The sequence below is a fragment of the Rhipicephalus sanguineus genome, chromosome 2 (assembly GCF_013339695.2).
Source record: "Rhipicephalus sanguineus isolate Rsan-2018 chromosome 2, BIME_Rsan_1.4, whole genome shotgun sequence".
NCBI classification, from domain to species: domain Eukaryota; kingdom Metazoa; phylum Arthropoda; class Arachnida; order Ixodida; family Ixodidae; genus Rhipicephalus; species Rhipicephalus sanguineus.
The window spans coordinates 208436171-208448770 of record NC_051177.1 but is presented as its reverse complement, the minus strand read 5'-3'; the positions used below and the strand labels follow the sequence as shown (position 1 = coordinate 208448770).

Below are 12600 nucleotides of genomic sequence, written 5' to 3'. Positions count from 1 at the left end.
AGCAGCTAGAGGCAGTCTTTTGTGTAATCACTTAACATGGACGTTAGTCTTTGGGATCGCGATGTACCACCAATCATCGAAGTGGGTGCATCCATGTAAAACGGTGCTATAGCTACCAGACGTCAATATACATTGTGCAAACCCTCTTATATCAATGTACAGTAAACATTCAATTACTTCTGTAAGTGCACGCTTTACTTTCGTGTTATTCCGATTCCTATGACGGAAGGATCAAGCATCTTTTTCGCATCACTCGTACCCGACGCCGCTGGACGCGAGACGCCGCCGACGCGGGAAACCGACGGTCAAATTTCGCGTTTGATGAGGCGTGTAAGGCTTTTGGCTTAATACAGCGGAAAGGGTGACCCTTTTCCGCGAAGGGGTGTCACTCCCATGAGGCGTACATGTTTAGGATACGCAGAATGTATGATACAAATAACGGCTTGATATTGCACCCCTTGTAGCAAAACTCAAGCGCAGCAGCGAAGAGCAATACTGCTTTTTATTCCCATTTTGCGTAACACTCTTTTGTGTGGGGCACGCACACAAAAACGAGAGGAAGAACAGCGGTGCTCTTCTGGACATTGTAAAATTACGCCATCGTATCGAATTCTGTAATGGTGGCACTCTAAACCAGAGCGCCGGAACGAAATGTTTTTCGTTTCGGTTTTGGTTTCGTTCCACCGCAAGAAGTTCGGTTCCGTTTCTGTTCCAGTACGAAAAAAACAATGTTCCGTAACGGTTCGTAACGGTTTTCATTTGTATGAAAAAATTTGAAGTTAGAGTAATCATAAAAAACATTGGATCGGGGTATAGTTACTTGCGCTCCTCTTAAAGGGGTCATGAACCACTTTTCCAAGTAATGATCTAATGACCTCAGTATCGGAGTTTACTGCCTCCCGAATCGATTGCCGCAAAAATTTCTCGAATCCGTCAAGAATGAGCGGAGTTACGGGGGTTTGGCGCACGCTCTCAGCGCTTTCTCTCTTTTCTCGTGCCGACTAGCGCACTGGAAGCTACATAGGGAGGGATGGCACGGGGAAAAGAAGTTAGGTCAGCGCGCGTCATGAAACGTGATCGCACTCCTGCTGTAATTCGCTTGCGCGAGTGCGGCTACCACGTACTTAGGAGTGCGGCGCCGGCAAGTGGCGGCACCCCGCGGCAAGAAGCGCATCTGATCCGAACGCCGCTCTCAATTTACGTCGGCTATCGGCCAATAAGCATGCTATGTCTCTTGCGACGTAAACTGGCAGATCCGCGACGTCAACGTGCAGACGCCCCACCCACCAACGAGAGTGAGAACTGGCCTTTGTTTGAAAAGAGGGTGCCTGGGGAAACGGCAACTTCGCGCTCCACTTGTGGCCTTTACGTGGCGCGCACGACTGTAATATTTGGCAGAGAAGTTCATAGCCGTGTCAGCTTTCCACAGGATGTGCTTTTTCAACAAGCCCAAGGGCTGCTTCATGACCCCTTTAAGAAAGTGGGACAGGGGTAATACACGTTCTTCCCTCGTCCTTCAAAGGAGCGAAAGCAACTGTACCACGAATTCCTACCAACTAGCGGGTTCAAATCCCATCCGATCCCAGACATTTCTTTCTCATTTCTTTTTTTCTTATTTCACACGATAGCCGTTACGGACACGGGCGGCGGCAGACAACTATGGCGCCAAAGTCGGGTGTTGTGATCTCATAACAGGTTTCGCTATAACAAGCTTCAGCGCCGAGAATGCCCTCTCCACGCTGGCTTGCGCGACAGGCACGCAAAAGTCGACTTGTGTTAATATAAACATCTCTGGCTGCCGCCGTTTTCATTTTTCGCACAATTGGAACATATCTTTGCTTTGGAATTCCTGCCTGAGGTACGCGCTAATATTGTACCCTGAGATATGCATAATCGCTAACGTTGCATGACCTCAGTTGTTCCGGATTGCAAAGTTTTCTCGTGAACCGAAAAACGATTTCAAAAATTTCGGTTTCACTCCGGAACGAAATAATAGATAAAGTTTCCGTTAGGTTTTCGTTCCGGTCAAAAATATCGTTTTTTTCGTTTTTGGTTTTCGTTCCGTTCCGACACACATCTGTAAACCAATAAAAGGGGTCGTAGCAACCCTCTAGGCCTATGAGAGGTGATAAGAGTACGAATTTGATAACATGACGAAATTGGACAGCGTCCAGAATTGCGCCCCACATTAATAGTGGTATTTTGAGCAGAGCCGAAGACAGCAGACTGCCGCGCTTTTCGTCGTTTTCTCGCGTTATCCTCGCGAGCAGTCGGTGACACGCAATCAGCTGCTGCAACCGTGGCGACCTCTCCAATGTGATTCCGAAGGCGGCCGCCGCGAATAGCACAACGTCGGCTTCGAGGGTATATGCCACGCGCTCACTTGTCGTTTGAGAATATTTGCCACGCGCTCGCAGTGGTCACGATAGTACCTGATAGCGACGTTGAAGCCGAAGGCGAATCTCATTTTCAGTGCTGCTCTTGGGTTACTTTTTGTGGACTAGCACTAAATTTTCTCCCCTTTTTGCGGTGGCAATACCGTGCAACCTTCGTATTAGGAATGAGAAACTGTGACTGTTCGACAATTTGTTTGTCCGCGATATACGTCCATGCAGTAGCGCGAAAGTAGGGGACTTGTTCGAAGGGCTCGTTTCGTTTTTAGGCACAACGAAACCAACAGCGTTTCGAGCAATTGCCTTTCTTTCGTACTTCCATAGCGAGGGCGTGGTCCCAGTAGATTTGATATCATTGGTAGCATGCGAGGGCTTATTGGTCAGCTGCCCCATCGCGCGAATATCATGTGCCAGGTACGTGACGCCTTCTGGCAGAAGAGTGTTCCACACTTGCCGCCTTGGCTACAAGTGGCACTGGCCAGCACTTCCAGGGATTAAGCGCAAATAAGTAGCCTACGAAGTAGACGAGAGAGCGCCCTCTGTCATAGCTCAATCGGTACAGCATCGGTCACGTAAGTCGAAGGTTGAAAGTTTATTTAGCATAAGGCATGTATTGATTACAAAAAACACACTTTTGGGACCCATAAAATTTGTTAAAGGGTCCCTACCGAAGTTATCTCTAGTAAAAAAACATCGATAGCAGCTGTTAATATACACATCGTAATAAGATGAAACAGAAGTGTCTGAATTAAGTAGAACAAACAAGTGGAGTACAAAAGAAAGTGTCAGACAAAGTACAAGTTTTTCCAGCAATGCTTAATACTGAAACGCATCTTGGGAGGAAAGAAAGGGGAAAAAAGGAAGTTGTGAACAAATGTGCTATGCATTATCAATAAGGGAGTGCTTTAGCTTTCAGATGCGAAGCAGCTTTTGCTCGGGGCTGTGTCCGTCCCTTGGCGGCCGTCCGCTCGGGAACCACGTGTGCTGGCACGCGCTAGCGCGTTCGGGCCTGTGTAAGGGGCTGGGTAAGACGCTATGGCCTCTCCCCCTTACACTGTCTCAGCAATCACGGAACTTTAAGTCGACCCATGCGCTGCTTCGTACACCCCATATTGTTCCCTTTAGTGGGAGATGGTGTAATTTAGTTTAGAAATGTTTTCAAATTTGTTATATTGGTTAGGTTACAATCAAGCTTATCCGAAGGAGATGTACCTTTAAAGTTTAGTGTAGAGCGACCGTAATTAGTAGTTACCTTTGGCAGGATAAGAGGACGACGCGATACAGTCACAGCTGTGCGATGTGAGTGGTGAAGCAAGACTGTTGTCAAGACGAGTTTTTCATTGATTATTCGATGCACGATTGAGGCAATGTTGTATGTCTTCAGATCGTAAATATTGGGGATGTTAAGGCTTTTAAATAAATCTTCACTCTTAATGTGCGTATTGTTGGGTCTTATAATGCGGAGAGCTATGTTTTGAAGTGTGAACACTGGTGACAAATGAGTTTTGTATGTGCAACCCCAGCTCCCTAGATAGTAACTTATGAGACAGTGAACAAATGCGTATTAAAGGTTGATAAGTAGGTTGATAGGGACGTAGTTGCGACATTTTGAAAGTATATGCAAGCCATAAGAAATTTCGTTTACTACAGAGCGCACATGAAGGCGAAATTTTAAGTGTTTGTCATAACACCAAGAAACTTTGTCTTGCTAGATTGTTGTATGGGATGGGTATTGTAAGTGACGTCAGAATGAATATAGTTTTCTTGTATCCAGAGTGAAATAATATAAAAACTGACTTCGTTGGGTTTAAGTCAAGAGCGTTCGAATTGCACCATTGGTGCACTATTTTTGATTCAGAGTTAAGCTTACTGATTAGGTTGGATTCCTCACGATCAGCTATTATAAGGTTAGTATCATCTGCATAGAGCACAGGCGTCGCACAAACAAGTTGTGAAGGCAAGTCATTTATATACAGTAGAAAAAATAAGGGCTCAAGTGTGGACCCTTGGGGAACGCCAATGTTAAAGGGTGCTGTCGGCCCGAGAATCTCCTAGTTGAACAATTTGTTGTCGGTCTTCCAAGTAACTACAAACTAACGCTAGAGGTACTCCATTAATTCCGTAGCGAAGTAATCTTTCGTTTTATATAGCATGGTTTAGCGAATCGAAGGCTTTTGCGAAATTTATGAACAGTCTTGCCACTAGATAGCCATTGCCTATTGACTTACGAACTATATCTGTAAATGTTCAAACTGCAGTTTGCGTGGACGCACCTTTTCTGAAACCGAATTGGTGCCGAGAAAGAGTATTGTGCTTTTCCAAATAGTCATTAAACCAGGAGGAGGAGGAGGAATAAACTTTATTATGAACCAGCAATTTAGGTTCGTTGGAAACGCATATTTTTTTTCAGGTATTTTGCAGAAGAACGGCAACACTGAAATCGGACGATAGTTTTCAATCCTCTCTTGGTCCTTCGACTTGTAAAGTGACAGTACCTTGGCAATTTTCATCTTTGCTGGAAACACACCCGTGACAAATATAGCATTGACGATATGAGCGAGAACTGGTGACACGATATCTGTGAGTAGTTTAACGGCATGCGTAGAAACATTTTCAATTCCAGAGGCTGTGTTTCGCAGGCTTGAAATAACTGAAGCAACCTCAAGCTCATCTGTAGGATAAAGGTAAAACGAAACATTTGTGTGGGGTCTATTTGTTGGATCAAATGTTTTGTCTTTGGATGCAGTGTGGGAGTAAAAATAGGCGCTGAAAGCATGACATATGCTTTCGGCTGTGTTGTACGTGGCATCATTGTAAATTATTTTTTCTGGTGGGTGTTGTTTTACGTCTCGCCCGAGAAACTGGTTGAAAAGGCTCCAGTTTTACTGTTTTTCGAGTCGTTCCCGTTTCGTTGAACACAGTTGCTAAAATAATTTTCCTTTGCTACATAAAGTGTTATATTAAGATATTGCGAGTACCTAGAGCATTTTTCCTTCAATGAAGTGTTATAAGGTTGACGTTTCAATTTTCGATACATGTTATATTTTGTTTTAATGGAACGTAAGGCCGCGCCCGTCACCCAAGGGTCTCGCTCCTTGGGTGCATATGACGCCGACAGAAAAAGTGATTTTTCGTTGGCTTAATTTATTTCTATTTAGGTCAATGTCATTATAATACAGCTAAATCACAACAACCGATGTCCCCTATGTAGTAGCACATTCATTTAAATGACCTTTTGAAAGATAACCTTTTATTGGCGCGAACACCGTCTCGAAGGCCAGTGACACGCACAACGTGACATTTTAGTGCGCGAAAATGTCACAACGATAGCGAAACGTCTTCGATCTGTCACCCCTGTTCGAAACTTTGTGATGAGAATTTTGTTTATTTTTGATTAACTCTCGCTTTCCCAGCAAAAAAATGAAAAATAAAGGAACATCGCTTCTTGCGAAAGAAATAGTGAGAGCGATTAATATTTTGTTCTTCTTTCAAATCCGGAAAATTGTCGAGCTGAGAGTTGGAGCGCACTTGGAGCGTATTTTAAAGTCTATACAGAAAAGCTAAGAAACTGCTTTGTACACAGTTACACAAGAACGGAAAAATAGCAAATGCGCTTCGCGTTTAGCAGGTGCTCATGTACATTACAGTGACTTCTTCTTTAGAGCATTATGGTCTCAAGACACGTAAAGCTCGATATGTAGGAAAGCGAGACTGCTTCGTAGAAAGGCACTCAGTAGGGCAATGCAAAGAAGAGACGTTTTGAATGACCGTAGGGTTGCACTATATTAACCATTTAAGTTCCCTGAACATCCATTTTCTTTTCTTTTTGAAAGAAAAGTGCTTTTCTTGCAATCTTTGGCGAGTGATGCTGGTTAAGGTAAGGTGTATCTGAATTTACACTGCTTAAAAGAGGTATGAAATGAAGCTTCTCGAATGTGCATATTGCCATACGCGCTTCTTTCTTTATATGGTTTATGTTACCGGCCCACTACACGTGTATTACTGCCTTGCGGAAACCGCGGCCGGATGTCTGGAAACATTCACGATTACTTCAGAATTTTCTCTTAGGCTTGAGTGCGCTAACGCGAACCGTTCAGTTTATTCTGGAACTAACGCAGCCACCAGCAATACGGCTCGAATATTCGATGCCGCATGTATAAAAGCCGACGCGCCTTACGGCAGATCAGATTATCGAAGGCCGACGCTGTGTTCGCCGCGATCAGTGTATTGCTTGTCGTTTGACTTTTCGTCTCCCGTGCACAGGTTCGCCCAAATAAAGGGTTACGTCTTTAACAGCCCGACTGCCGTCTTCTTCACTGTCAGGATCACGTGACAATATCTGTGTGACATTCCATGTATGCATGAAATAATGCGAATGATCTCCGTTTTACACCAAGCGAATGCCATGAAATATTCATATTTCACATGCTTTAGAGCGAAGCTATTGATGAACATTCAATTTGTATCGGAATACTCCAAATGAAATGCCCACTCATCAGCCTAAAAATTGTGTCCTTTGCTCGATCTTTGAAAGCATTTTTAAGCGTTTCACTTTCGTGCGCCAGGCTTTAAAGTAAATTACTAAACACGAAAGCTTATTGATTTTAATTGAATTTGATGTTCTATAAATAAGAATAAGGCGACCCAAAGGAAACTTTCAACGAACACTGGATTAGACTTGGCAGCTATATTTGAGAAATAATAACTAAATACTTGAGAGCACCCTTTAAGACTGAATAAAAGACGTTACGGGTCACAAAACGCGAACCAAGTGGCCATACGATAACTGACACTCAGCATAACATCGTGTTAGTTCTATTTTCTTTTACCGCAAATGCTAGGAGTACTCGTAGTAAAGACGCGTATGAATTAATTCCTAAGTTTTCTTGAAAAAAAGTTAGCAGATTGTTTTGTTTTTTACTGTCAGATTCAGTTGAACGCTGCAGGCGCAATAAATGTTTATCTTTTAGGGATTATAGTTTACCGCAGCCCACAAAAATATCTTACTTTTTCAGTTGGGCGTAGTCAGTGAGCTCAATTATTCAGTTTAGTCATTCTAACTGATGCGCCACTCTTTCGCTTGCTCACCCCTTACCACATTTTCAAGACATGAACTGCAGCATTTTCGGCTCTTTTAGTCGAGTACTCGAGTGATTACAGAATATCCATCTTGCTATTGTTCAAGTGCCACACTGACAGATTTCGTGTAGATATTACGGACACGTGTTTATGACCTTTATACGCGATTACTTTTTCATTAGACGGCACTGTCGACGCATCACTCTTTCACTATTTATAGTTGACAATCATCTGCCTTATACTTGCTCGCCACAAGTGTATAAAATGACCTCTTTCGTATAAAAGAAAAGTCTATTCCACGACTTTTCAGCGGGCGTATATGTTGATAAAGTGCTTCGGGAAAAAGAAGAAACCATGATAGTAATTTCTTTTGCTGGACTCTTGGTGTCCAATGTCGTAGTACGGGTGGTCGGAGAAAGTTCCTGCAGCCATTCATCTGACATCGACGGGTGGACGGTGAGTACGAAAGCAGGCATCGCACGCACTATGACAGTTGTCGTTATGGTTACGTTTAAGAATGCACAATTGAAGCGGTCATTGTCAGCGTCGCCAGGCGATGTAAATGCACTATGTGGAGGGATTCGTCTCTTCGGGCTTATTGTTCAAGAATGTTTCCGGGCGTTTTCTAATGTTTGCTTATGAAAGTCCTTTTATTCCGATGAAATAGTTAGCATGACTGTGGGAAAAAACAGAGCGTTCGTAAATCGTGAATTACAATGTGTCGCATTTTAAAGAAGAAACCCTAACAATGTTCGGATTTCCGATGGGCAGCATGATATTTTATTATTCATCATTCCTAGCAGAGGAAATGTGTTTACATAATAGCACGATGATTTCTGTGAATTAGTATTACCAGAGAAACTGCCCATTTCACACTGCTACTAAATACTCAGTTTCTACAGCGCGACTGGACGCGGACGGAGAAGGAACACGCAAACACACACACAGCGCTGACTTTCAACTGGAATGTTTATTTTTCATATGCGCGTGAGGCTTATATAGACAACACGCGAGCAGGTGCACACAAAACAAGAAACAAAGCAGGACCCAAACGCGCATGTTCTTGCAGCAATCACAACCAGTTGCCACCAACCTAGAGTGACGCATCCCGATATCTCTTTTCCTTATCTGTTAGAGACAAGGATGGCATGCTGACACATGTATCATTCTTTATCAATTTCATACGCTTCAATAATTTCTCTAGTCAATCGATCTCTTGCCCTGTTGAGAATACTAGTTTTATCAAAAATTGGAAAACAGCCACATCTTTGGCAGTGAATGGCAAGGTGTCCGGAAATAACTTTCGTGACATTGTACTTATGTTCGCGCAACCTTTGATTCACACACCGGCCGGTCTGTCCAATGTACACACGGGAACATGACAGCGGGACGGAATAAATAACGTCTTTAGCGCAGGCAACATACTTCTCGCTATGTTTAGTGGAACACGAAGCATTTTCTTTTTCCCTTTCGGCGTTCACTCGCCTGCAAAGTCCCTGCAGTCGCAAGGGCGCGGAAAAAACAACGTCCACACCGGACCTTCTCGCAATCCTTTTCAGGTTGTGAGATACGGTGTGGATGTAGGGCACTACTGCAAGCTTTTTCCTTCGAGTGTCACTCTGATGCTCACTCGGATTAGACCTGTATTTTTTGTTCAGGCGCTCCGCCACCGCTGACAACAGTCTCATGGGGTAACCGGAGTCGTACAGACGCTCACAACCTGAAAAGGATTGCGAGAAGGTTCGGTGTGGACGTTGTTTTTTCCGCGCCCTTGCGACTGCAGGGACTTTGCAGGCGAGTGAACGCCGAAAGGGAAAAAGAAAATGCTTCGTGTTCCACTAAACATAGCGAGAAGTATGTTGCCTGCGCTAAAGACGTTATTTATTCCGTCCCGCTGTCATGTTCCCGTGTGTACATTGGACAGACCGGCCGGTGTGTGAATCAAAGGTTGCGCGAACATAAGTACAATGTCACGAAAGTTATTTCCGGACACCTTGCCATTCACTGCCAAAGATGTGGCTGTTTTCCAATTTTTGATAAAACTAGTATTCTCAACAGGGCAAGAGATCGATTGACTAGAGAAATTATTGAAGCGTATGAAATTGATAAAATGAATGATACATGTGTCAGCATGCCATCCTTGTCTCTAACAGATAAGGAAAAGAGATATCTGGATGCGTCACTCTAGGTTGGTGGCAACTGGTTGTGATTGCTGCAGAACATGCGCGTTTGGGTCCTGCTTTTGTTTCTTGTTTTGTGTGCACCTGCTCGCGTGTGTCTATATAAGCCTCACGCGCATATGAAAAATAAACATTCCAGTTGAAAGTCAGCGCTGTGTGTGTGTTTGCGTGTTCCTTCTCCGTCCGCGTCCAGTCGCGCTGTAGAAACTAAGCATGAACAACCAACTAGCCCGCCAACGCACTTTAGACTAAATACTCGCAGACCGAGTGATGTTAGCATACACCGGTAGAGTTGTGATCATGGTTTTACTTCGATTCTATAAATTAGAAGTGGTTAAGTGGGTTCCCTATCAGTTCTTTTTCACATTCTCAAAAATATTCTGTAAGGCGCGGAAGGTCGCCCCGCTAAAGAGAAACCGCATGAAAAAGTGTCCATAGTGTGCGAAGAAACCGGGAAGCTTAGTGGAAAGTAACGATTTGAGCAATGAGCTAATAAATCGGTCATAGCCTTCAATTGTTCAAAAGCATCATCTCATCGTAATGTGGTGGCACTGCGAAGTCGAATGTGTAGGCGAGAATGTTTGAGGCCCGTGTGCTTTGGTTTAGGTGCACCTTAAAGAACCCCAGGTGGTAGTATTTTTCGGAGCCCTCCACTACGGCATCCCCATATCGAGGTTTTGGGACGTTAAAACCTAGATATTATTATTATTATTATTATTATTATTATTATTATTATTATTATTATTATTATTATTATTATTATTATTATTATACTAAGTCGAATGCAAGAAGTAAAGAAAACACGAGGACCTTATAACCGAAAATCAATTTAGCCCAGTCGAATGTGGCGAAACGATGCGGCGCCGCTTCCGCGCCTGCGCGCTACGTCGATGCGTCTAAACATGAGCGCCGTCGCTAAGAATACTCTCGCCCGACCGAAGCTACAAAAACTGTGTGTGTACCCAGAATTGTATCAGTTGTTATCTCGTTCATGTGGAAGCATTAAAGCTATGTGGTTCCACATCTGGTGACCTAGAAAACGAACTTACCGCACCGCCATGGCCGACCAGGAAGCCCTTGCCGCTCTTCGCCAGCAAGTACAACTGCAACAGCAACTGCAGGACCAGCAACAGGTGATCATTAACCAAGAGCAGCAACTCGAGGAACAGCAGCAGCGCATCCAACATGAATAGCAAATTGCACTCGCCTGACGATTCTGCCTAACCCCGCTCGGGCCACGCCCCCCAAATCTTCGCTTTAGCGATCGCTGCGAATGCAGGTGCTACCACTACTGCGGGCGCCGCCTACACGGACGTCTGTCGCGTCGCCGTCAAGCTCCCACCATTTTGGGCAGAGTCACATGAGATTTAGTTCGCTCAAGTAGAGGCGCATTTTTCCCTGGCACGTATCACCCAGGACCGGACGCGCTATGCCTACATCATTGCCCATCTCGCTATGCAACTGAGCTCCGCGACATACTCGCAAGTTCACCAGCTTATGATTGTTATGTGCACCTGAAGACGGAACTGATCCGACGGCTTTCACCTTCAGAAGACGAGAAAATGCGTCAACTCCTTGAGCACGAAGAGCTCAGTGACCCCAAGCCATCGCAGCTGCGGCGCTATGTGCGTGCCCTTGCGGGCAGCACGCCGGTTGACGACTCCGAATAATCTGGCTTCAGCGTCTACCCTCACACGCACAGACCATTTTCCAAGTTCATCCAATCTGCCACTGGACCAGCTCGCCGAAATCGCGCACCGCGGCTTCGAAGTCTCTGTACCATCGCCACCACTCCCCGTCCATGCCGTCGGCGCCCCACAGCCCACGCCCGAGCCGTATCGACGAAATAACCCGTGAGCTGGACTCCATTCAAATGCACCTGGATTAACGCCCGAAGCTGTGTCACCGAAAACACTCCCAAAGCCAAGACCGCAGCGCCGTCAATCACAAGAAAACGATGAGAGCCGTTGCTATTACCATCGTCGCTTCGGCGACAAAGCCCGGAAATATCAACCACTCTGCTCAGCCAGATGTCAGGGAAACTTCAACGGTAGCCCGTACAGAGGACCGCGAGCTGCAAACTTGGAGGCCGTAGCATTTTTGTGACCGACGAAGTCACTAAGTGGCGGTTCCTCATCGACTGTAATTCCGACATTTCCCCGAGCCTTGCTGCTTTCCCGGACCTTCCTGCACGACAAGCGTCCCTGCACGTCATTAGAGCTAAGTGCGACGAATCACTTGAACATTAAGACCTATGGCTCGCTCAGCCTTATCAACCTCAAAAGCCTACGAAGTGAATTCCCATGGAATTTCGTCATCACCGATGTTGCAGAACCAATAATCGGGTGCGACTTCTTGGAGTACTACAGTTTTCTACCTGACTGCCGATACGACCGACTTATTGACGCCACAACAGGCCTCTCCGCGCCGGGCCAACATACGACCACTCAACAGCCTAGCGTTAAGGCACTTGACGTTGAAGATCTATCGCTTTACCACGCCCTCTTGGCAGAGTTTGCTGACCTGACGCGTCCTAGCGGGCGTCCCCGAAATGTGCGCCACTCAACCGTGCACTACATTCGTACTATTCCCGGCTCCCCGGTCACTTGCCGCGCCCGTCGCCTAGCTCCGGACCACCTGCGCATCGCCCAAGCCGAGCTTGAAGCTATGCACCGCGAAGGAATTGAAGCTATGCACCGCGGAGGAAACTAACGCCGCACCGCTTCACCTCGTACCAAAGAAGACCGATAGCTAGCGCCCCTGTGGAGATTATCGCGCCCCCAACACCTGCACCGTCTCCGACAGGTACCCCGTCTGTAATATACAGGACTTTGCTCACTGGCAGCACGATCTTCTCAGTTGTTGACCTGGTAAAGGCCTACACGGAAGTTCCTGTCAAACTGGATGAAGTGCCAAATAGCGCTATTATCACGCCATTAGGCTTATTT

General features: G+C 45.5%; 1 protein-coding gene across 2 annotated transcripts in view; it reads left to right on the top strand.

Annotated features, from left to right (window-relative positions):
• Positions 1-6209: 6209 nt before the first annotated feature.
• LOC119384028 (uncharacterized) overlaps positions 6210-12600 on the top strand; it is an 86250-nt gene continuing 79859 nt past the window's right edge. The window contains exons 1-2 of one of the 2 annotated variants that reach the window (XM_037652317.2): positions 6210-6305; positions 7783-7928. In XM_037652317.2, the coding sequence (XP_037508245.1) occupies positions 7827-7928 (102 nt within the window). In that variant the 5' untranslated portion in view covers positions 6210-6305; positions 7783-7826. Of the gene's footprint in view, positions 6306-7736; positions 7929-12600 lie in introns of those variants that run through there. The other variant, XM_049412739.1, reaches the window with a different exon arrangement.